The 26,887-nt window shown below is 43.8% G+C and overlaps 1 protein-coding gene across 2 annotated transcripts in view; it reads right to left on the bottom strand.

Moving 5' to 3' along the window:
- TADA2A (transcriptional adaptor 2A) overlaps positions 1-12,592 on the bottom strand; it is a 252,718-nt gene extending 240,126 nt beyond the window's left edge. Inside the window, exons 1-2 of one of the 2 annotated variants that reach the window (XM_073575616.1) lie at positions 12,418-12,592; positions 8,466-8,572 (exon numbers count right to left, since the gene is read on the bottom strand). In XM_073575616.1, coding sequence (XP_073431717.1) covers positions 8,466-8,572; positions 12,418-12,442 — 132 coding nt within the window. In that variant the 5' untranslated portion in view covers positions 12,443-12,592. Of the gene's footprint in view, positions 1-8,465; positions 8,573-12,323 lie in introns of both variants that reach the window. The other variant, XM_073575617.1, reaches the window with a different exon arrangement.
- Between the last annotated feature and the right edge of the window lie 14,295 nt (positions 12,593-26,887).

The raw sequence follows: 26,887 nt of genomic DNA, 5'->3' as shown, positions 1-26,887 counted from the left end.
TTGGAAGAAGAACCTTCGGCCAAGTCTGAGGTCCAGAGCACTCTGGAAGAGGTTTTCATCCAGGATATCTCTGTACTTGGCCACATTCATGTTACCTTCAATGGCAACCCGCCGTCCTGTCCCTGCAGCTGAAAAACACCTCCATAGAATGATGCTGCCACCACCATGTTTCACTGTTGGGATTGTATTGGGCAGGTGATGAGCAGTGCCTGGTTTTCTCCACACATACCATTTATAATTATCACCAAAAAGTTCTATCTTCGTCTCATCATACCAGAGAATCTTATTTCTCATAGTCTGGGAGTCCTTCATGTGTTTTTTTAGCAAACTCTATGGGGGCTTTCATATGTCTTGCACTGAGAAGAGGCTTATGTCGGGCTACTCTGCCATAAAAGCTCAACTGGTGGAGGGCTGCAGTGATAATTGACTTTGTGGAACATTCTCCCATCTCCCTACTGCATCTCTGGAGCTCAGCCACAGTGATCTTGCGGTTCTTCTTTACCTCACTAAGGCTCTTCTCCCACGATTGCTCAGTTTGGTTGGACGACCAGGCATAGGAAGACTTCTGGTGGTCCCAAACTTCTTTCATTTAAGGATTATGGAGGCCACTGTGCTCTTAGGAATCTTGAGTACTGCAGAAATTAGTTACCTTGGCCAGATCTGTGCCTTGCCACAATTCTGTCTCTGAGCTCCTTGGTCAGTTCCTTTGATCTCATGATTCTCATTTGGTCTGACATGCACTGTGAGCTCTTATATAGACAGGTGTGTGCCTTTACAAATCAAGTCCTATCAGTTTAATTTAACACAGCTGGACTCCAATGAAGGGGTAGAACCATCTCAAGAAGGATCAAAAGGAAATGCAAAGCATGTGACCTAAATATGAGTGTCTGAGCAAAGGGTCTGAATACTTATGACCATGTGATATTTCAGTTTTTCTTTTTTTTAATAAATTTGCAAAAATTTCTACATTTCTGTTTTTTTTTCAGTCAAGATGGGGTGCAGAGTATACATTAATGAGAAAAAAAATGAACTTTTCTGAATTCACCAAATGGCTGCAAAGAAACATAGAGTGAAAAATTTTACGGGGTCTGAATACTTTCCTTACCACTGTACATCCATCCAAGAGTGCAAGATCTGAGTCCAACCCACATATGTCATCTGACGCTAAGGGCGCATTTAGATGTCCATACAAATTTGGTCTGAGATCGGACCATAATGCACAGATTGATGCAAATAGCCAGACCCGAGCTTGGCAGCTTCATATACCGGTATATTTCATTGCGGATGTGACATTCAGGTCAGAAAAGATGTGGACCATGCATGCATTGCGGTATTAGTACGGATGTCTCGATGTGCCCTAACAGCAACGATTGAAGTTAGCTGTGATTGCTGGTGTTAACACCTTAAATGCAGCTAATCACTGACGACAGCATTTAAGCCACACTACACTGCCCAGGTCTCCCTTCAGGGTGGGCTTGTCAGCCCCACTATATATCATGGCGGGGATCAATGGGTTGCAATAGCAGTATGAAGTCTGCTGAAGTTTCCAGTGGCTGCCATGTTTGTTCTCCAGCTTCAGGATGATCTTCTTTATAGCAGACCGTGAAGAAGTGTATATACAACAGTAATGCAGGATATAGTAAAAGCAGTTAAAGGGAAACTGTCAGGTTCCCCGTGCCCAGCAGCTTTCACTTATTTATGAGTAAATTCCCTGCCTAACCAGCCCATGTATAACATGTTTGCTGTAAAAACAAGGTTTAAAAAAGCGTTTCCTCATTTCCTATGCTAATTAGGGCTCTGACTAGTTGAAGGAGCGTTAGCTTCCACCAGGCTAGTCAGCCCTCTTCCATGTTATCATGCACAAAAACATAATTTGCAGCAGCTGCCGTCATCGCCAACTCCTGCAAATCTCACGCATGTGCCTCACTCATCCCATGGAAGGAAAAAAAAAAAAAAAAAGCTATGGCTTTTGAAAAATGGCAACAAATCATTGTTTATTTTGTATAATTTATTTTACTCACATAGCACCATTAATTCCTCAGCGCTCATAGAGATTGTGAGCTCCCAAAGGGGACAGTGCCAATCATCTAAATTCCCTATCAGTATGTCACTTTCATTCGAGTTTGGAAGGAAACCCACACAAACACGCAGAGAACATACAATATCCTTGCACATGCTGTCCTTTGGGAGATTTCAACCCAAAACTCCAGGGCTGCAAGGCAACAGTGCTAACCACTGAACCACCGTGCTGCTACTTACAATACTCAAATTTTTAAGCCACTAAAACAGTTATAAAAAAAAAACCCACACATTTACAATGACCATAATCGTTATGGCCTGGAGAATCATGTTGCCATGTCATTTTTACCACACGGTGGCTTGATTCATCAAACCTTTTACGACAGAATTATGGAGTAAAAAGGTTTAAAAAGTTGCTACATTTTTGTGCAACTTTAAACTGCACTAAATTATTGTGACTGTTGGCATCACACAATTTTCATCCAGTTCAAAGTGCGGTGGGACGGGGGTTTTTCTTATGCCACAAGTTTTACACAAGCCTCTGAATGGAGCAGAATTTGTAAGTGAGGTGCCCATGAAGGTGGACGCCACTTACCCAACGGTCATGATTTACTAAGAAACGTGCACCTCTTAAAGTGAATCTGTCACCCCTTTTTTGAGATATCATTTAATGATATCATTCAATTGTGTGTCACATAAGGATTCTCTTAGTACTTTTGCTTCCCCCTGACCCCGCACCTTTCAGGCATAAATACCTTTTTTATATCGGTTCAAATGTATGTAAACTGCCACTGTCCGGTCCGCTGGGCGGGGCTTATTTACCTGCTCTCCCCCCCCCCCCCGTCTTGCATTTCTTCTTGTGTAGAGCAAGACGGAGCGGTTGAATAAGCCCCGCCCATCGGACCGGACCGTGGCAGTTTACATACATCTGAACCGATATAAAAAAGGTATTTATGCATGAAAGGTGCGGGGTCTGGGGGAAGCAAAAGTACTAAGAGAATCCTTATGTGACACACAATTGAATGATATCTCAAAAAAAGGGGTGACAGATTCCCTTTAAGGAGGTCTTTTCAGTTTAAACTGCTAAGTCTGCAGTCACTCACATACTGTGAGCTGCGGGAATGCTGAGGTTTCAGAGCCAGGAACGGCAGTGATGAATGCACCATGTATACTCCTGGCCAGAAGCTGACTGGTGGGCATGGCCTTGCTCAACACAAGTATATAGAGCGAGGCACTATCAAATAGTTGGGTTCTGCACGGAAGTATGCATAACATTATATACAACTAAAGCTTGGTTTGTGCAAGTTTATTTCACGGTACAAATACAAACGGAGCATCTCCTGATCCGAACTTAAAGACACATATGCAGCTGTAAGCTGGGGGTCAGGAGAAATGAGGTTCCTTGTTATTGTGTCATAATTCTGACTCCTCTTTAAATGTATATTCAAGACCCAATGATTGTACTTTGACTACATTTTATAGCTATATGATGTCTTATGTTATAAAACAATATACTTGAGCCTGGTATTGCAAATACATGATGTGCAATATTATATGAATGCTTATCAATATTAATTCATGAATCACACTGCCCTAAATAGGTTTTAAAGGGTTTTTTTAGGAGCTAGTTTACAATTATTGTTTGTCTGGTTGTGTGATTTAATAATATTATATAATATGATATAAGGGATCCAGGGAGCTAGTCTGATTGCCGTATGTGGAGTTGGGAAGGAATTTTTTTCCCCAATGTGAAGCTTACTGTTTGCCACATGGGTTTTTTTTGCCTTCCTCTGGATCAACATGTTAGGGCAAGTTAGGATAGGATATGGGTTGAACTAGATGGACTTAAAGTCTTCCTTCAACCTTAATAACTATGTTACTATGTTATAATATGATTTAATAATTATCATAATTAATAAAAATCAATGTTATAATTAAAAATATGAACGTATATACTTTTTTACTATTCGAAAGATGGTGGTAATAGTCTGAACATAATTTAGTATTGGGTATCTAAGATAGATACCGTATATACTCGAGTATAAGCCGACCCCCCTAATTTTGCCACAAAAAACTGGGAAAACTTATTGACTCGAGTAAAAGCCTAGGGTGGAAAATGCAGCAGCTACTGGTAAATTTCAAAAATAAAAATAGACACCAATAAAAGTAAAATTAATTGAGACATCAGTAGGTTAAATGTTTTTGAATATCCATATTGAATCAGGAGCCCCACATAATGTTCCATACAGTTCATGATGGCCCCATAAGATGCTCCATAGAATAATATGCCCCATATGCTGCTCCATAAAGGTTATGCCCCCATAAGATGCTCCATAGATTATGCCCCCATATGCTGCCCCCATAAGATGCTCCATAGATTATGCCCCCATATGCTGCCCCCATAAGATGCTCCATAGATTATGCCCCCATATGCTGCCCCCATAAGATGCTCCATAGATTATTCCCCCATATGCTGCCCCCATAAGATGCTCCATAGATTATGGCCCCATGTGCTGCCACATTTAAAAATAAAAAAAATTACATACTCACCTCTCCGTCGCTGGGGCCAGGTGCCGGTGTCACTGCTGGCACCTGAGATATTCACCTGTCCCCGGTCCATCGCTGCTTGCTGCTGTCTGGCACATCATCTGTCAGTGATGTTCAGACTGCAGGGGGCGCGGCACGCACTAACCACGTCACCGTGCCCTCTGCTGTCTGAACGTCACTGACAGATGACGTGCCAGACAGCAGCAAGCAGCGATAGACGCAGGACAGGTGAGTATCGCTATACTTACCCATCCTGGCGCTGTCTCTTCTGCCCCCAGCTTCTCCGCGATCTCCCTTCCTGCCTTCAGCGGTCACGTGGTACCGCTCATCAAAACTCATGAATATGCGCATATTCATGAGTTTAATGAGCGGTACCATGTGACCGCTGGAGGGAGATCACGGAGAAGCTGGAGGCTGCAGAGACTGTGCCAGGGGAGGTAAGAATGACCTGACACCTCCCGCCCCCCCTCCCCCCTGGTGTATATGACTCGAATATAAGCTGAGAGGGGGACTTTCAGCCCAAAAAAATGGGCTGAAAATCTCGGCTTATATTCGAGTATATACGGTAGATATACAGGTGCATCTCACAAAATTAGAATATCGTCAAAAAGTTAATTTCAGTTCTTCAATACAAAAAGTGAAACTCAAATTATATAGTCATTACAGAGTGATTTATTTCTGTTAATGTTGATAATTATGGCTTACAGCCAATGAAAACCCAAATGTCATTATTTCAGTAAATTAGAATAATTAACAAAAAAACAAATGCAAAGGCTTCCTAAGCATTTAAAAAGGTCCCTTAGCCTGTTCTAGTAGGCTCCATAATAATCATGGAGAAGACTGCTGATTTGACAGATGTCCAGAAGGCAGTCTGTGACATACTCCACAAGGAGGGTAAGCCACAAAGGGTCATTGCTAAAGAAGCTGGCTGTTCACAGAGTGCTGTATACAAGCATATTAATGGAAAGTTGAGTGGAAGGAGAAAGTGTGGTAGAAAAAGGTGCACAAGCAACTGGCATAACCGAAGTCTTGAAAGGATTGTTAAGAAAAGGCCATTCACAAATTGGGAGGAGATTCACAAGGGGTGGATGGCTGCTGGAGTTGTTGCTTTAAGAGCCACCACACAGAGACGTATCCAGGACATGGGCTACAAGACATTCCTTGTGTCAAGCCACTCATGACCAATAGACAATGCCAGAAGCGTCTTACCAGGGCTAATGAGAAAAAAACTGGACTGTTCCTCAGTGGTCCAAAGTGTTGTTTTCAGATGAAAGTAAATTTTGCATTTCATTTGGAAATCAAGGTCTCAGAGTCAGGAGGAAGAGTGAAGAGGCACACAATCCAAGCTGCTTGACGTCTAGTGTAAAGTTTCCACAATCAGTAATGGTTTGGGGAGCCATGTCACCTGCTGGTGTAGGGCCACTGTGTTTTATCAGGACGAAAGTCAGCGCAGCCGTCTATCAGGAAAAAGAACTTCATGCTTCCCTCCGCCGACAAGCTTTTTGGAGATAGAAATTTCCTTCTCCAGCAGGACTTGGCACCAGTCCACACTGCCAAATGTACCAATACCTGGTTTAACCCCTTACTGACCGCTGACATGTGCCCGCAATAGGCGCGAGTGGAATAGTGATCCGCCCGTGCCTATTAACTAGTTAAATCCCGCTGTCAAACGCCGACACCGGGCATATAACTGGAGCTTCCGGCAGATGGCTGGAAATGAGAGCATCGCCAACCCCCGTCACGATCAGGGGTCAGCGACGCGTTGCCACGACAACCAATAGTCTCCTCGAGACCTCTATGGTTATTGATGGCAGATTGCTTTGAGCGCCACCCTGTGGTCAGCGCTCATAGCAATGCTGTATTTCTGCTACATATAGGCGATCTGAGCATCACCTATAGGTTGCAGAGCCGATCAAGTACGGGATGCTTCTAGCCTGATTGCTAAACGGCATAGCGAGAAAAAAAAAAAAAATCAAAAACGCCAAAATTACTTTTTTCTTGGTCGCCGCAATGTTGCATTAAAATGCAATAATGGGTGATCAAAAGAACGTATCTGCACAAAAGTAATAACATTAAAAATGTCAGCTTGACACGCAAAAAATAAGCCCTCACCCGACCTGAGATCACGAAAAATGGAGACGCTACAAGTCGGAAAATGGCATAATTTTTTTTTTTTAGCAAACTTTGGAATTTTTTTTCACCACTTAGATAACAGAGAACCTTGACATGTTTGGTGTCTATGAACTCGTAGTGACCTGGAGAATCATAATGGCAGGTCAGATTTAGCATTTAGTTAACTTAGCAAAAAAGCCAAACAAAAAAACAAGTGTGGGATTGCACTTTTTTTTTTGCAATTTCACCGCACTTGGAATTTTTTTCCCGTTTTCGAGTACACGACATGGTAAACCAATAGTGTCGTTGAAAAGTACGACTCATCCCGCAAAAAATATGCCCTCACATGGCCATATTGATGGAAAAATAAAAAAGTTATGGTTCTGGGAAAAAGAGGAGAGAAAAACACAAAACTGAAAAAAGCTCCGGTCATTAAGATGTTAAAAACAACAGTGCTTGATTGGTCGGCAAACTCGACTCACCTATTGTCAAGAAGATGAGAGACACCAGACCCAACAATGCAGATGAGATGAAGGCTGCTATCAAAGCAACTTGGGCTTCCATAACATCTCAGCAGTGCCACAGGCTGATTGTCTCCATGTCACGCCGTATTGATGCACTAATTGATGCAAAAGGATCCCCGACCAAGTATTGAGTGCTTTTACGGAACATACATTTCAGCAGGCCAACATTTCGGATTTTAAAATCATTTTTCAAGTTGGTGTTATAATGTATTATTCTAATTTACTGAGATAATGACTTTTGGGTTTTCACTTGCTGTAAGCCATAATCATCAACATTAACAGAAATAAACACTTGAAGTAGTGTTAGAACTATAGGGAGAGACCTGAATAGTCTGATGTGATCTCTGGCCATTTTCTGTGCGTACATAAAGAACTTTCAGTCAAAGGATTGGGGCAGTGAGAAGCTGGCCAGAAACCACATTTGGTCTCTCCTAAGAGCCCAAGGTCTCCCCAAAGCCCAGCCTCTCTTTATCGTCCCAAGAGCCCAGCCTCTCCCCATAGTCCTCAGACAGCTTTTTAAACCATCTTTTCTCTGAAATGCTACAGTGTTTTAGAGGAAAAATGTACACGGTTGAAATTACACAGCTCAAATTCATGCTGCCTGTTGTTACAGTAGCATGAATCTAATGACTTTTGAAGTGTGAATTCAAGAGCTTATTTTCTTGCAAAAATTTCTGAAACTTAAAACCAGCTACACTAACTTGAATGTGGTTGCTTCAAATAAATAAGAAAGTAGCATACGTAAGTTTCCACAACAAAATCTACAAAGCATGAATTCACCCTTAGACAGAACAATGAGCAGGAACGTACCTATATTGTTTCCTTTGTGTCTGAGCTAAAGTGAAATTAACAATCAGGTTTCTGCATTACACACCCCCCATCCATGCTTTACATTGCAGCTCTTTTTCTTCAGATTGGCAGCATAGGTTCACCAACACAGGCTCTCCAAAATGTTAGAGCATAACATGTAGATGATAAATTTACAAGCAGCTACTCCATATTAGCATTTTTACACTCTAATATGTTCACTGTTGTGATTGGACTTCATCTGCAGCTGAGACACTTTGATGACAAGGGCAGATCTGAATGCACTGAAATTCCTCCAATCAAAAGAATGGAAACAGGTTTCATAAATTAGGACAGGGTTCAAACAGAAAGGATGAGAGTCGATACTTTGGTGCAGAATTTTCTATGTTAGAAAATTAGTTAAACCAGTCCAAAATCTGTGCATAGCAAAATGTGACAAAGCTAGAAATGACTTACCTGCAGACAGAGTAGAAATTCAGGAGGTCCGCACTCAGCACACTTAACATAAGGCTCCAAGAGATAAGAAGAACAGCCACGGCATGGTGGTTTATCAAAAGCATCACCTAGATTTAGGGGAAAAAGATAAAAAAAATCTCTCTTTAAGCTACAACTAGAAACTACAGAACACAGCAGTCCACTCAGTTATGCTAACAGGTGGGCAATATCACCCCTTTGTCACCAAAGTCGGCCAACACATTGCATACAATGAAATTATGTCACTTAGTATAATTGTCTCATGGACATGTGATGGGGGGGCAGCAGAGATGGAGCCCACGTCACGGCCATGTGATGGGGGGCAGCAGAGATGGAGCCCACGTCACGGCCATGTGATGGGGGGCAGCAGAGATGGAGCCCACGTCACGGCCATGTGATGGGGGGCAGCAGAGATGGAGCCCACGTCACGGCCATGTGATGGGGGGCAGCAGAGATGGAGCCCACGTCACGGCCATGTCATGGGGGGCAGCAGAGATGGAGCCCACGTCACGGCCATGTCATGGGGGGCAGCAGAGATGGAGCCCACGTCACGGCCATGTGATGGGGGGCAGCAGAGATGGAGCCCACGTCACGGCCATGTGATGGGGGGCAGCAGAGATGGAGCCCACGTCACGGCCATGTGATGGGGGGGCAGCAGAGATGGAGCCCACGTCACGGCCATGAGATGGGGGGCAGCAGAGATGGAGCCCACGTCACGGCCATGTGATGGGGGGGCAGCAGAGATGGAGCCCACGTCACGGCCATGTGATGGGGGGGCAGCAGAGATGGAGCCCACGTCACGGCCATGTGATGGGGGGGGAGCAGAGATGGAGCCCACGTCACGGCCATGTGATGGGGGGGGAGCAGAGATGGAGCCCACGTCACGGCCATGTGATGGGGGGGGAGCAGAGATGGAGCCCACGTCACGGCCATGTCATGGGGGCAGCAGAGATGGAGCCCACGTCACGGCCATGTCATGGGGGCAGCAGAGATGGAGCCCACGTCACGGCCATGTCATGGGGGCAGCAGAGATGGAGCCCACGTCACGGCCATGTCATGGGGGCAGCAGAGATGGAGCCCACGTCACGGCCATGTCATGGGGGCAGCAGAGATGGAGCCCACGTCACGGCCATGTCATGGGGGCAGCAGAGATGGAGCCCACGTCACGGCCATGTCATGGGGGCAGCAGAGATGGAGCCCACGTCACGGCCATGTCATGGGGGCAGCAGAGATGGAGCCCACGTCACGGCCATGTCATGGGGGCAGCAGAGATGGAGCCCACGTCACGGCCATGTCATGGGGGCAGCAGAGATGGAGCCCACGTCACGGACATGTCATGGGGGCAGCAGAGATGGAGCCCACGTCACGGACATGTCATGGGGGCAGCAGAGATGGAGCCCACGTCACGGACATGTCATGGGGGCAGCAGAGATGGAGCCCACGTCACGGACATGTCATGGGGGCAGCAGAGATGGAGCCCACGTCACGGACATGTCATGGGGGCAGCAGAGATGGAGCCCACGTCACGGACATGTCATGGGGGCAGCAGAGATGGAGCCCACGTCACGGACATGTCATGGGGGCAGAAGAGATGGAGCCCACGTCACGGACATGTCATGGGGGCAGCAGAGATGGAGCCCACGTCACGGACATGTCATGGGGGCAGCAGAGATGGAGCCCACGTCACGGACATGTCATGGGGGCAGCAGAGATGGAGGCCACGTCACGGACATGTCATGGGGGCAGCAGAGATGGAGGCCACGTCACGGACATGTCATGGGGGCAGCAGAGATGGAGGCCACGTCACGGACATGTCATGGGGGCAGCAGAGATGGAGGCCACGTCACGGACATGTCATGGGGGCAGCAGAGATGGAGCCCACGTCACGGACATGTCATGGGGGCAGCAGAGATGGAGCCCACGTCACGGACATGTCATGGGGGCAGCAGAGATGGAGCCCACGTCACGGACATGTCATGGGGGCAGCAGAGATGGAGCCCACGTCACGGACATGTCATGGGGGCAGCAGAGATGGAGCCCACGTCACGGACATGTCATGGGGGCAGCAGAGATGGAGCCCACGTCACGGACATGTCATGGGGGCAGCAGAGATGGAGCCCACGTCACGGACATGTCATGGGGGCAGCAGAGATGGAGCCCACGTCACGGACATGTCATGGGGGCAGCAGAGATGGAGCCCACGTCACGGACATGTCATGGGGGCAGCAGAGATGGAGCCCACGTCACGGACATGTCATGAGGGCAGCAGAGATGGAGCCCACGTCACGGACATGTCATGAGGGCAGCAGAGATGGAGCCCACGTCACGGACATGTCATGGGGGCAGCAGAGATGGAGCCCACGTCACGGACATGTCATGGGGGCAGCAGAGATGGAGCCCACGTCACGGACATGTCATGGGGGCAGCAGAGATGGAGCCCACGTCACGGACATGTCATGGGGGCAGCAGAGATGGAGCCCACGTCACGGACATGTCATGGGGGCAGCAGAGATGGAGCCCACGTCACGGACATGTCATGGGGGCAGCAGAGATGGAGCCCACGTCACGGACATGTCATGGGGGCAGCAGAGATGGAGCCCACGTCACGGACATGTCATGGGGGCAGCAGAGATGGAGCCCACGTCACGGACATGTCATGAGGGCAGCAGAGATGGAGCCCACGTCACGGACATGTCATGAGGGCAGCAGAGATGGAGCCCACGTCACGGACATGTCATGGGGGCAGCAGAGATGGAGCCCACGTCACGGACATGTCATGGGGGCAGCAGAGATGGAGCCCACGTCACGGACATGTCATGGGGGCAGCAGAGATGGAGCCCACGTCACGGACATGTCATGGGGGCAGCAGAGATGGAGCCCACGTCACGGACATGTCATGGGGGCAGCAGAGATGGAGCCCACGTCACGGACATGTCATGGGGGCAGCAGAGATGGAGCCCACGTCACGGACATGTGATGGGGCAGCTGAGATGGAGCCCACGTCATGGACATGTGATGGGGCAGCTGAGATGGAGCCCACGTCATGGGGTCAGCTGAGATGGAGCCCACGTCACGGACATGTGATGGGGGCAGCTGAGATGGAGCCCACGTCACGGACATGTCATGGGGGCAGCAGAGATGGAGCCCACGTCACGGACATGTCATGGGGGCAGCAGAGATGGAGCCCACGTCATAGACATATCATGGGGGCAGCTGAGATGGAGCCCACATCATAGACATATCATGGGGGCAGCTGAGATGGAGCCCACATCATAGACATATCATGGGGGCAGCTGAGATGGAGCCCACATCATTGACATATCATGGGGGCAGCTGAGATGGAGCCCACGTCATGGACATATCATGGGGGCAGCTGAGATGGAGCCCACGTTAAGGACATATCATGGGGGCAGCAGAGATGGAGCCCACGTCACGGCCATGTGATGGGGCAGTAGGCTACCAGTGTGGGGCAGCCAGAAGGTGAAGTGCAGTCGGTGCCACAGCCCATGCAGTGTCTCTTGGTGTGCAGACAGCTGTCCCGTACACACACGGGTGCACAGCTGGTAGCTCGGCCATCATGGATGATCTGAGCAGGCCGTTACTGATAGCAATAAGCAGGGCTGACATCCTTCCACATTGCAAAACTGTAACTTTATAGCACGGCCACACGGGGGCCCAAGAGAGGAGGCGAGGGAGACGATTACTACAAAGGTTTCTCTTTGGTTACTAAAGGTAACAACTCCAACTGAGCAGAGTCAAGGTAATGCAGCGCCAGCCCTACAGGTGGCGTCATGTCTCCTGCACCCACCACATACAATGGAAACTTGCCCACCCATATACCTAATTTGCAGCACAGCCGTGCGATGCCCCGTCACAGGGAGAAGCCCTAGCCGCACCACCGTTCGGTGTGGCCGAGACTGAGCGCGATACCAACCTCTGAACGGAGCCAGTCGGTCCATAGCAAACACACAATGCTTCCCGGGTCTTAGCCCCACCTCTTTCACCCTCCAACCAATCCTCCTCCAGCTCTCATGGTGACCATGGGAAAGGCAGGCGAGACTAGTAGATAGCCGAACAGACGAAGCTCGCTGTGACTCTGTGATCTCCCTGCCTGGGCGTGTCTACTAGACTGCACACAGGTCTGTGCTTACACGCTGCACAATGGCAAAGCTGTCACGTTAGGGTCAGTCACTAGGTGGCAGTCTACAAAAGTCAAAGCTACTGCAGAAGAGAGCAGTCTGTGGAGGAGTGCAGCAGCGGGAGCTCAGCACTGGCTGAACATGGTGGCTTGTGCAGATCTTTCTGTCTTCCAGGAATCCCAGACAGACTGGGTGATGCTGATATCAGAGCTCTGGGGGACATGTAGCTCCCTGGACTGCGCATTCCTAACGATGGCTGTATGTTTAGGGTTCCTGCAGGACTGGCTATCTGGCTATTCTGGCAAATGCCAGATGGGCTGGTCCAGGTGTGGGCTGCATGAATTGTGACTTAGTTACTTTTAGCAGCTGTGGCCGAGGAAGCTGGTTACTCCAGAAAGCCTTAGGTTGCTTCCTGCATGCTGGAGGCTGGCCCCACACAGGTGGAATTCTGCAGCACGACAATGTCACTACATTGTGACACTGACGTACTACAAAACAGGATTGAAGAGGAGACAATGGCTGCAATGGATGCAAAGGCTGGATTAGGCGAGTATTAGTTTTTATTTTGTGGGCTATGGTGCCAATAATACTGTGTGCTACACCATCATACTATATAAGGACTTGTGAGGCAGTCCACCATACTATATGGAAAGCTGTGGGGGACTATCATATTACATAGGGTCCTGTGGGTGGGACAATTATTCAATAGGAAAAGCTGTGAGGGGATCATTAAACTATATAGGGGCCTGTGGGCGTGCCATCACACTATATAGGGCCCTGTTGGGGGCCATCATACTATATGAGGGATCCTTATACTGTAATGGGGTCATACTATATAGAGGACTGAGGGGGACTATAATATATGGGGGGGCTGTGGTGATCATCATTGTTATGGGGCACCATCATACTATATGAGGGACTGTGGAGGGACCATCATACCATATGGAAGGCTGTGGGAGGACCATCAAACCGTATTGGGACTGTGGGGGACTAATATACTATATGGTAGGATGTGGGGCACATAATACTGTGTGGGGGTCCCATCCCACTGGATAGGGTTTGTGGGAGGACGATCATAATGTATTGGGTTTGTGGGCACACTATCATATTATATAGAGGCCTATGGTGTAATCATATTATATAGTGGTGTGGGGGGACCATCATACTATATGGAGGTATTAGGGAACCATCATACTGTATTGGGGCTGTGGAGAACCATCATACTGTGTTGGATCTTTGGAAAACCAACTATGTGAAGGACTGTGCTGGGCCCATTTCACTGTGTTGAGGGGGATCATCATACTATATGGAAGGCTGTGGATGGGACCATCATACTATGTGTAGTGGCCATTAACCTGTGTGGGGGGATGTGTGTTAACCATTATAATGTTTGGGGAAACCATCATACTGTGTTGGAAGCCATCATGGTGTGTAGGGACCATCATACTGTGGTGGGGGGGGGGGAGGGGGGAGCAGGGGTGACCATCTTATTCTGTTTTGTATGTGGAGGAATGTGGGAACGTTATTCTCTGTTGGTGCATTTTTGGGGGTATCATACTTCATGGTGGCAATGGAAAGGATAAGATAGTGGGCGAGAACAGTAAGGGAATTCAATAGGGGCAAAATAACTGTAAGGGCTGAAATACATTTGTTTCTCCTAAAGCTGGAAAATCTGCCCTGCTGTGACTGAGCCTATGTTCTGTGATAGGACTTTTGCAAAGGGTTCCTGTGATTTCTATGTGCGCCTATAATATCATTATAGGGCAAGCACAGGAGATATTATTATTATAAGAATGCACAGGGTTGTTTGTACTATAAGTGCTCAAGGACAATTATAAGGAGGCACACCGGGACATTATTACTATAGGGTGCTGTATAACTGTAAGGAGGGGCATTGTTACTATAAGGGACTCCAGTGGGAATATTATTACTGTGTAGGTACACAGAGGAACCAATGCTATTGTGTGAGGCACAAAAGGAATATTACTGTATAGGGCACAGAGGGGAATTACTGTATATAATAGAGTATAAGCCGAGGCACCTAACTTTACTACAAAAACTGGGAAAACTTATTGACTTGAGTATAAGCCTTGTATGCATGGCACCCTTATCCCCATCCTGGTATGCATGACACCCTCATCCCCATCCTGGAGTGCATAGCCCCCTCATCTCCATCCTGGTATGTATGGTACTCATCCCTAAAATGATATGCATGGTCTCCTCATCTCCCATCCTGTAATGCATGGCTTCCATCTTACTTACCTTCTGCGTTCCCTCACAGCGTTCTAGTCCGATGCCAGCAGCTGATTTATGCTTGTAAGCAGCGCATGGCAGGGATGTCTTGCGCTGCTTACAAGCAGAGGATAGTTGCCGGAATACTCACTGCTCACCACGCTTGGGACTATGTGCGTGTAGAGCAGTGAATATTCATTGCTCTTTAATAGCGGGCACAGTAACCTCAGCTGCTGAATTGCTGCAGCGGCCGTGCAATCATGTGTGCCTACTACTAAAGGTAATGAAAATTCTCTGCTCTCCACGTGTATGGGAGTGGAGAGCAGTGAATATTCATTCCCTTAAGTAGCGGGCACATGTAATTGCACGGCCACTGCAGGCAGCTGCGACTACTGTACCCGCTATTAAAGAAAAATTAATGTTTACTGCCAGCGCAGTGTGTTACATTTTACAGGAATGAGTTATGGATGGAAGAAGAGGTAATGGTGGTCAGGGCCGAAGAAAAAGTTAAATGGATGACAACAGTCAGTAAAAACGTAACTTCTGAGAACCTCTACAGTACACGTATATGGGCTGCAGAGTATGATGTAGAACTGATATTAGTAATATATGGCCATTGTATGATGTAGTACAGAGCTTTTGGTTAATGATCAGTATGGCGGCATTATCACCACTGTATATCCGGTGATATTTATCTGTTATATTGCAATGTTATTAAATCATACATACGGTAGTTATTATTCGAAAAAAAAAAAGATGTTTTCTCGATTTCCTGTAGGCAGGGTTTTATAAGTAATAGAGACCTTAATCTGGGGATGGAGGCGGGTACAGCATTGGCCTGTTTGTTTTCAAATGCCATGGTTGAATTTTGTGAACATATATTTCCCTTTAAAACACAGATTTATTAGTTTCAATTAAAAAAACACCAACCCAGTGAAAAAACTGGTATGTATAGAAAATACCATAAGATAAAAACTAACCTACAGGATACCCTACAATATGGCTACACTTGATTCCTGCCTATCCGTGAAGGTTGGCACCCTAATAGAACGATTTTGGCGCTCCCACTCAATGTAGGCTCTCCCTCACTCCTCTATTTCACCCTAGCAAAAAAGGTGGGAAAAACAATGTCCAAAAAGGGCAGAGGTGAAGTGAGTCTTGAAACTAAAAGGTACCCAAAAGGTATAATCACAAACTAGAGTACATGATTTTTTCAATTTCCAAAAATATATAGTAGTATAGTATAGTAGTATATTATAAGGCCGGGGTCACACTAGAGAGGAATACGGACGAGTGAGAGGCGTTAAAAGCACGCATTACACACGAACAAATGATTCTCTATGGGGTAGCTCCCAACAGCCGTATATTTCTCGTCTGTATTCTACGGTCCGTCCCAATCGCAGCATGCTGCGATTGTCAGCGTACTACGCCCGTAGTACGCCAATGCAAGTCTATGGGTGCGCAAAAAATACGAATTACACATGCACCACACGTGTGACTTGCGAGAAATACCCAGGTCTTTTGGCAGGTGACAGGAAATGGGCCAATCCATCATCAGGAAGCGTAGACATGCAAATGAACTCAAAAAGCGCTCCAGACATCCAGGAAGTCAGCCTCCACAGAGTAAAGCAGCGTCATGGCGCCATATTTCCTCAATGTGGAGATGCTTATTGTCTTAGTGCAGGAGCGGCCAGAAATCTGGGACCAACATGATACCCATTATGCCAACCGGGCAAGAAAGGAGGCGTCATGGAGGCGCATATATCGCCAGATGTTCCACGATTATGGTGATCGGCCACGTGAGGAGCAGCAGCAACTGAGTAAGTACAACCCAAAAACTGTGTAAAATTACCTCACATCAAAAAATGCATATAGAATCAGCCCCCCCCCCCCCCTTTCTGTGCTTCTGCTTTTTTTTTACTCATGAGGCAGGTAGATTTTGATGTGACCCATGGTTTTACACTGCCATAATTTGGCCCAGACCACAAGCTCCTCATCCTCCTAGCCTACCAAGTTAGTAAGTGTAGTTACTTGATACATGAACTACTGTGACCCTGTGTATCTGGCCTGGATGCCCCAATTATACATGCCACCCTGGGTAGAAAGCACACCCCAGAAGGCCACAGGCCTAGGCTACTGTTAGCAAATGTGACATATCAAACATGTGAAATTGAGAATAATTCCTGTCATATTGCAGTGGAAGATGTGATGAGACGGTGGCGCAGCATCCGCGACCGATACAGGCGGGAACGTCAGCAGCGGTCCAGGAGTGGTGATGTGGGCCACCTAAAGAGGAAATACATTTATTATGACTGCCTCTCCTTCCTCGCCCCTATTCTGGATCTGAGACCGTAAGTACATACCTCACACCACATTACACAGATACTTTACAGGGCCAAAAATATTGATTTATATTTGGCTCTGTTCTATTTCAGAACAGAACTCAGTCCAACCTTACGGAGAGAGGAACTGGCTCAGATACAGAGCGCATCATTGATCCTGTAGGGGATGAGGTGGCTGGCCCATCTTCTCCCCCTACAAGAAGCATGGGTGAAGAATCCTCGTGGGAAAACCCAGTGCCTGTGCCACAAACCCCACCACCAGGACCACATCCACAACCAGGACCGTCTGCTGCTGCACCATCAGCCATACTGGAGGAGCAGGGCAACATGAGCAGCAGCCCAACTGCCCAGATCCGGGCCTCCCCACTGCCTGCTGGACCATCCCGGCGAGGAAGAAGGCGGCGCCAGATCCCTACCCAGGATACACGTACAAATGTGGACACTGGGGTCCTCAACTATTTGGCTAGAGTCAATACTGATGATGGCGAGGAGGCATACTCGCGCAGCCTGGCCCTTTACCTTCGTGCCCTTTCCCGTGAGGTGAGGCTCCGTATTCGAGGATGTTTTCAGATCCTGCTTGATGCTTGCACACACCCCAATACCCCATATGAATTATTTGAATATCTGGAGAGGTGGCGGCTTTCACCCAGAAATCTAATGCACCTTAGACACCCCACACACATGCTTGCTCAAGCAGGCTGTGAGGATCCTCAAATACATGGGCCTACACCTCACCCCCTTCCTCCCCCCTACCCAACCTTCCCAACAGCAGCCACATATGTCTGGCTCTAGCCAACCTCACCAATATGGCCACTTGTTCCCACCCAGTGTTGGAGGCTGGTCCCAACCTGGTTGGGGACGACATGAATATATTGGTGGGTATGAGACACGGGCCTACCAGACCCAACAAGATTCCCCTCTTCAGTATCACTCTGGCCAGTACCCACAACAGTCCCAGGAGGCAGTACATTACCCACATCATGGGCAACAGTATGCCCCCACACAGGGCGATGTTGGGAAAAGTAGCCAGCAGCAACCATAGGCTGATCTTCTGCCTTCTCTTTCCCCAACTTTCCACAATTTATAATGTAGCCATTTTGGTATTGCATAATGTTTTTTTTTTTGTCTCTGTGTGAAAATGTTATTTTGAACAAATGTTGACATCTGCAAAAAGGACAATTTGTCCCATTGCCACAGTTGTCATATGGCAATAATATGTTTTGCTTAAACACCCCCCCCCCCCAAAAAAAAAAGGCAAAAGTAAACATTTGTCTACTACATTTAACGTCTCTGTGTCAATTATAAAAAACAGTGTCAGCATACTAACATACGCTTACCAATGCAATAAAACAGGGGGTAGAAATATATATATATTTAGACACACATAAACCAAAAAATTATAACAGACACAGCATGCTCTTGCCAAGAAGTTTCACCCTCAGGTGACAAAGTAATTTGTGAAAATATCACACACTTTGAGCCCAGAGAGCGGTCTACGCTGAGGGTTGATAGGTGGTCTCACCCTACGCACATTGTCCAACCCACGCACAACACCAGTAGAGGAGGAACAATCATGTATCCTGGTGAAGTTATGAAGAACCACACAGGCTTTAACTACTTAATTAACATTTTGTTGACTCAGCTGAATGTCAGACTGGAGTACCCACCATTTGGCACAAATAATGCCAAAGGAACACTCCACCAGTCGCCGAGCACGTGATAGGCGCAAGTTAAAAATTCTGCGCCGGTGGCCAAGGTTGCGCCGGGGATATGGCCTCATGACATTGCGCGTTAACTGAAATGCCTCATCTGCCACAAGGACATAAGGGACAGATTCTTGAGTGGAGCCTGGTAGTTGGCATGGTGGTGGTAGATCCAACTGGTTGGTACGTAGCCGCCGAGCCATAATGGATGTATTGAAGACTCAAGAGTCTCCCGTCCTTCCATAGGCCTCAATGTCAACAATTATAAACTTGCATTGAGGGTCGACCAGAGCCAACAATACAACAGAAAAGTATTGTTTATAATTGAATTGGGAGCCAGAGTTCGGCGGCTTACGCACCCGGATATGTTTGCCATCAAGGGCCCCAATACAATTAGGAAAGTGGCATTCCTCCTCAAAGTCCCTTGATATCCTCAACCAGTCTTCCATCCTGCGCTCGGCCATGACGAGTTGATGTAGTCTTGACCATATTTCACTACATGTCGACCTGACTATGCCAGAAATGGTAGATCTTCCAATCAGAAACTCATGGTGGAGGGCGGCATAAGACAGGCCAGTGGACAGGAAGCTGAACAACAACAGAAAAGGGACATTTTAGAATGCACAAATTAAACAAAAAACAGGTACATACATACCAAACTTGTTAGGATTTCAGATCTACTAACACACACATATTTGGTCGCACAATGACTAAGTGATATTCAGTACATATTACATATAACATTCTGGTCTGTAAGTTTCAACATATCTGGAATAAGATGAGGGCATTAAAATTATACCATGAAGCAATAAATACATACTTTTGGCAACACATCCTGAACATAGTGAATGTGGTTGTGTAGTACATACCGTAATGTGAGTAGAAGTCGCTCCTCTGCAGATATAGCTTTGCGCATCCTTGTGTCCTGAAAGGTTATCCCAGGGCGCACTGTCTCCAAGAGTCGATCAAATGTTGCAAGGCTCATGCGACAATATTGGTAGAATTTTGCAGGATGCTCCCGCAGAGAAGAATAGAGGCGGTGAAAATGACCTCTTGTGAGTCGTTGCCTCAAAAGTGGATGTACCCACATGCGTCTCCTCCGCGGATCCACTATCACTGGGTATGGTTGACCAAAGCGGCATGACAAAAGCCAGTTGAAGAGAACCTGCTCAGTTGTGTTGAAAGTCAGACTGTCTGCCATGTTGCACATACAACAGCAACACACCTAGTGAAGGCAAGGTCACAAATGGACAGAATGGAGGCAGCCACCTGTTCCTTAGCCAATAAACAGGGTGCAGGCTAATGATTTAAATAGTTAGCAGGCCTCAAAAACGTTAAATGTCCAATTTGCAAGCCTGCGAGAAAATCTCGCAATACGGATTCCATATGGATTACATACGAATGCTGACATGCGCAAAATACGCGACCACACCTTGCTTACGGATGACATACGGAGCACAATTTAGGGGCCATTCATCCGTATTACGCATGTAAACTATGGACCGTATTTTGCGTCTGTTAGTGTGACCCTGGCCTAAACCTTATGGGCACATTCAAATTAATGGTCCAGTGACACAAAATTCCACATATAAGAGAGACATATATTCAAGCAATGATGCCAGCAAAATCCCTCAATAAGGCAATTCAAAATGTCATATGGTATAACTGTCACAGATGTCCACCACATTTCTCACATGCTCACAGATGGCCCCAAAAACATATAGGGTGTCAGCAGTATGGTGTCCAATTTCTCCTGTTACCCTTGTGAAAATAAAAAATTGGGGGTGAAAAAATCAATTTTGTGAAAACTATGATTTTTTTTATTTTTACGGCTCTACGTTATCAACTTCTGTGAAGCACTTGGGGGTTCAAAGTGCTCACCACACATCTAGATAAGTTCCTTAGGGGGTCTATTTTCCAAAATGGTGTCACTTGTGGGGGATTTCCACTGTTTAAATAAAATGTTACTTATTAAGTATGTTAGGTGACATCTCTGTGATTTAAGGGCATGAAAATTCAAAGTTGGAAAACTGCAAAATTTTCACCAAATTTCCATTTTTTTCACAAATAAATGCAAGTAATATCAAAGAAATTTTACCTCTATCATAAAGTACAATATAAAACTGGGGAAAGAAAGAGCGCAATAGGGTCTTATCTGGGTAACAGATGAAATAAATTCAAAGGAATCTACTCACCTTTTCCAAGCTAGATTAAAGCATGTAAGTCAATGTCAGCCTGCTGCACGCCCGAGGTTCATGTCCGTGACCACAGATAAAGATCCTTTTGGATAGAATATTTAGGCTTACTGTGCGCTGCTGAGACCAGGATAAAGTCACCACATGAGAAACTTTTTAACTCTTTATTCCCAACGCGTTTCAAAGTGGAAAATCACTTCTTCAGGGGATGACAGAGTGAATAGATACAGCCTTCTCTGATTAAATACATCCAACATTTGAATTTGGGCGCCAAAAGTCCCATGTGATGAGGGGACAGATGTCAGAGTTCAAGGGTTAATGGAGTACAAAAGCCATTTACAAATGTTCTTATTATTTAACAATTATACTTTCTTAGTTTCTATTTTACAGATCATATATGAAGATATACGGACAAAAAGGAAATTAATTGCAAATCCTGAAAAAAAGAAGAAAATAATATAAAAAGTTGAAACGAACCCATTGAAAAATTATATATGTATCACAGTCCGGAGCCTATACCGCTTGAATGGAGCGGAATTCGTTCGAAAAAGAAGTATAACGTCAGATGCAAGAAAAAGTTAAAAATTATTGCAGAAAAAAATGTATATATGTATATATGTATACTTTTATTGAAAGGAAAAAAAGGGATAATAAAATATCTGTAATAAAAAATATGTATTTTTGCGGAAAAGAGAAAAATATATAAAATATGTATATATAAAAACGTGATTAAAAATTCTTTTATTAAAAATATGAATTTGTTAAAAATGTATATATGGAGAAACTATATATATATATTAATAAAATTGAGTTGGATTAATAATAGTTTGGAGAGGATTTATTCCTTATATAAGCTTGGGAATATGGCTCCAGTGAGGATGTCAAAATGATTGATGGGTGCATGACAAAAGAAGCGGACCTACAGAAATGAAGCTACAGAAGTAGGTTCGCAACCCAAAGGGGAAGCACGCAGGAATAAAAATTCTTGAGGGAAAAGAGGGAAATAATTAAAATTAGATTAATCAATCAGTGAGAACGCTCTAATAGAAGACAGGATAAATATACGATGAATCCTCTTTAAAAACACTCCAAAAAATTATTAAAAGAAAAAAATATTTTAAAAAAATAAAATTATAGGAAGACTTCTGTAATTTCGTTGAGACCATTGGGCTTCAGCGTATTAAGTCTATAAATCCAAAATATCTCCTTACGGTTCAATTGTCCCAATCTGTCAGGGTGATCACTAGGTATATGTTCGATGGGACTTATTTTTAACCCATTGGAGTTTTTCCCATGTTTAAGAGCAAAATGCCTGGAAAGACCATGTTGCATAAAACCTATTTTAATGTTATGTCTATGGGAATTAACCCTTCGATGTAGGGGCTGAGTTGTTCTTCCAACATATTGTTTTTTGCAGTCGCATTCTATTACATATATCACAAATCCTGTAGTACAATTTAGGAAACTTTTAATGGGAAAGCATTCTTTGGTAGAAGTAGACTCAAAGGTTTTTTCTTTATGGGAAATGATACCGCAACATAAGCAATTTCTTTTACCACATTTATATATCCCTATTATTGGATTCAAGGGAGAGGAAGATGGTTTTATTCTGAGGCGGCTGGGAGCAATTAGATTTTTAATAGTGGGTGCTCTACGGAAGGTGATACCAGGATTCTTCGGGATAATTTTACATAAAATGGGATCATTTAAAAGAACATGCCAGTTACGTGTCAGAATTTCTCTGATTTTAATATTCTCAGCACAAAATTGCGTAATAAAATTGCCAGCAAATCTCCCACTATCGGTTGTAGTCCTCTTGGTTCCATAAATTAAAAGATTCTGAGAGAGGCTCTTACTAGTGTTATATGCATCTTTAACCAATCCTTCAGGGTATTTCTTAGCTATAAACCTATTTCTCAATATTCCAGCTTGATTTTCAAAATCACTTATGTCAGTACAATTTTTTCTAATTCTTTTATATTGGTTGGCAGGTATATTTTTTAGCCATTTACTAAAATGACCGCTGCTGAAAGGAATATAGCTATTTTTATCAACGTGTTTAAAAAAAGTTTTCGTTAAAATTTTATTACTCTGAATAAATATGGTGATATCTAAAAAATTAATAGTAAAAGAATTATATGATGAGGAAAAGGACAGACCCCAAGAGTTATTATTTATGTCCGTGATAAATTCATCAATATCATTATTGGAGTTATCCCACACAAAAAATAAATCATCTATAAATCTCTTGTAAGAAATAATATTATTATGAAATTTAGATTTAAAAATATAAAAATCCTCAAACACTCCCATGAAGATATTTGCATATGTAGGTGCGACCTGGGACCCCATTGCAGTCCCAAGCCGCTGATGGTACAGGCTTTCATCAAAAGTAAAATAATTATTTTTTAAAATAAATTCCATCCCTTTCAATAAAAACTTTTTTTGCAGGGATGACAGTCTCTTATCTTTCACTAGAACCTTATTGAAACAAGCCAGTCCTAGATCATGGGGAATATTGGAATATAAGGAGGACACATCCATTAACCATTTAAAAAATAATTATTTTACTTTTGATGAAAGCCTGTACCATCAGCGGCTTGGGACTGCAATGGGGTCCCAGGTCGCACCTACATATGCAAATATCTTCATGGGAGTGTTTGAGGATTTTTATATTTTTAAATCTAAATTTCATAATAATATTATTACTTACAAGAGATTTATAGATGATTTATTTTTTGTGTGGGATAACTCCAATAATGATATTGATGAATTTATCACGGACATAAATAATAACTCTTGGGGTCTGTCCTTTTCCTCATCATATAATTCTTTTACTATTAATTTTTTAGATATCACCATATTTATTCAGAGTAATAAAATTTTAACGAAAACTTTTTTTAAACACGTTGATAAAAATAGCTATATTCCTTTCAGCAGCGGTCATTTTAGTAAATGGCTAAAAAATATACCTGCCAACCAATATAAAAGAATTAGAAAAAATTGTACTGACATAAGTGATTTTGAAAATCAAGCTGGAATATTGAGAAATAGGTTTATAGCTAAGAAATACCCTGAAGGATTGGTTAAAGATGCATATAACACTAGTAAGAGCCTCTCTCAGAATCTTTTAATTTATGGAACCAAGAGGACTACAACCGATAGTGGGAGATTTGCTGGCAATTTTATTACGCAATTTTGTGCTGAGAATATTAAAATCAGAGAAATTCTGACACGTAACTGGCATGTTCTTTTAAATGATCCCATTTTATGTAAAATTATCCCGAAGAATCCTGGTATCACCTTCCGTAGAGCACCCACTATTAAAAATCTAATTGCTCCCAGCCGCCTCAGAATAAAACCATCTTCCTCTCCCTTGAATCCAATAATAGGGATATATAAATGTGGTAAAAGAAATTGCTTATGTTGCGGTATCATTTCCCATAAAGAAAAAACCTTTGAGTCTACTTCTACCAAAGAATGCTTTCCCATTAAAAGTTTCCTAAATTGTACTACAGGATTTGTGATATATGTAATAGAATGCGACTGCAAAAAACAATATGTTGGAAGAACAACTCAGCCCCTACATCGAAGGGTTAATTCCCATAGACATAACATTAAAATAGGTTTTATGCAACATGGTCTTTCCAGGCATTTTGCTCTTAAACATGGGAAAAACTCCAATGGGTTAAAAATAAGTCCCATCGAACATATACCTAGTGATCACCCTGACAGATTGGGACAATTGAACCGTAAGGAGATATTTTGGATTTATAGACTTAATACGCTGAAGCCCAATGGTCTCAACGAAATTACAGAAGTCTTCCTATAATTTTATTTTTTTAAAATATTTTTTTCTTTTAATAATTTTTTGGAGTGTTTTTAAAGAGGATTCATCGTATATTTATCCTGTCTTCTATTAGAGCGTTCTCACTGATTGATTAATCTAATTTTAATTATTTCCCTCTTTTCCCTCAAGAATTTTTATTTATTCCTGCGTGCTTCCCCTTTGGGTTGCGAACCTACTTCTGGAGCTTCATTTCTGTAGGTCCGCTTCTTTTGTCATGCACCCATCAATCATTTTGACATCCTCACTGGAGCCATATTCCCAAGCTTATATAAGGAATAAATCCTCTCCAAACTATTATTAATCCAACTCAATTTTATTAATATATATATATAGTTTCTCCATATATACATTTTTAACAAATTCATATTTTTAATAAAATAATTTTTAATCACGTTTTTATATATACATATTTTATATATTTTTCTCTTTTCCGCAAAAATACATATTTTTTATTACAGATATTTTATTATCCCTTTTTTTCCTTTCAATAAAAGTATACATATATACATATATACATTTTTTTCTGCAATAATTTTTAACTTTTTCTTGCATCTGACGTTATACTTCTTTTTCGAACGAATTCCGCTCCATTCAAGCGGTATAGGCTCCGGACTGTGATACATATATAATTTTTCAATGGGTTCGTTTCAACTTTTTATATTATTTTCTTCTTTTTTTCAGGATTTGCAATTAATTTCCTTTTTGTCCGTATATCTTCATATATGATCTGTAAAATAGAAACTAAGAAAGTATAATTGTTAAATAATAAGAACATTTGTAAATGGCTTTTGTACTCCATTAACCCTTGAACTCTGACATCTGTCCCCTCATCACATGGGACTTTTGGCGCCCAAATTCAAATGTTGGATGTATTTAATCAGAGAAGGCTGTATCTATTCACTCTGTCATCCCCTGAAGAAGAAGTGATTTTCCACTTTGAAACGCATTGGGAATATAAAGTACAATATGTCATGAGAAAACAATGTCAGAATCACCGGGATCCATGGAAGTGTTCCACAGTTATTACCTCATAAAGGGACAGTGGTCAGAACTGTAAAAATTGGCCTGGTCATTAACATGCAAACCACCCTTGGGGGTAAAGGGGTTAACTATTTTGTGTGACACCACTATGATTTAGGGGGAAAAAATAAAAGTTTGACGAAATGTTACCACTAACATGAAGTGCAATATGTCACGAAAAAACAGTCTCCAAATCAGTGGGATACATTGAAGAGTTCCAGAGATATAGCTTCATAAATTAAAAATGTAAAAACTGGCTTGGTCATTAGATACCAAATCAACTGTCACTAAGGGGTTAAGCCATTCAAAGGTGGACTTGGAGAGTTTTGGATCATTGTCCTGCTGCATAAACCAAGAGCGCTTCAGCTTGAGGTCACGAACAGATGGCCGGACATTATTCTTCAGGATTATATGCTAGACAACAGAATTCAAGATTCCTTTTACCACAGCAAGGCTTCCAGGTCCTGAAGCAGCAAACAGCCACAGATCATCACTATATTTTATTGTTGGTATTATGTTCCTTTTCTGAAATGCTGTGTTACTTCTACGTTAGATGTAAAGGGACATACACCATCCAAAAACTTCGACTGTCGTCACTTCAGTTCATAGGGTATTCTCCCAAAAGTCATGGGAACCATCACGATGTTTTCTGGCAAAACTGAGGTTTTGTTTTTTTTTTAAATTTTAAAACTTTAATTACATTTTCAAAACACAAATACAAGTGTCATTACCATCATAATTTCAGTCGTGGCAAGAGTAGAGATGAGCGACTTTGCCTTCGGGAGGGTCGAGTCGGGTTTCGGACCACCCGACTTTACCAAAAGTCGAGTCGAACAAAATCGGCCGACTATCGGCAAAAGTCGGAGATCCGACCGAAACCCGACCCCAATGCAAGTCAATGGTGAATAAAAGTCGGCAGTGAG

The sequence above is a fragment of the Dendrobates tinctorius genome, unplaced genomic scaffold, assembly GCF_039654945.1.
Source record: "Dendrobates tinctorius isolate UK_male_01 unplaced genomic scaffold, ASM3965494v1 ptg000045l, whole genome shotgun sequence".
NCBI classification, from domain to species: Eukaryota; Metazoa; Chordata; class Amphibia; order Anura; family Dendrobatidae; genus Dendrobates; species Dendrobates tinctorius.
This window is presented reverse-complemented; position numbering and strand designations above follow the sequence as displayed.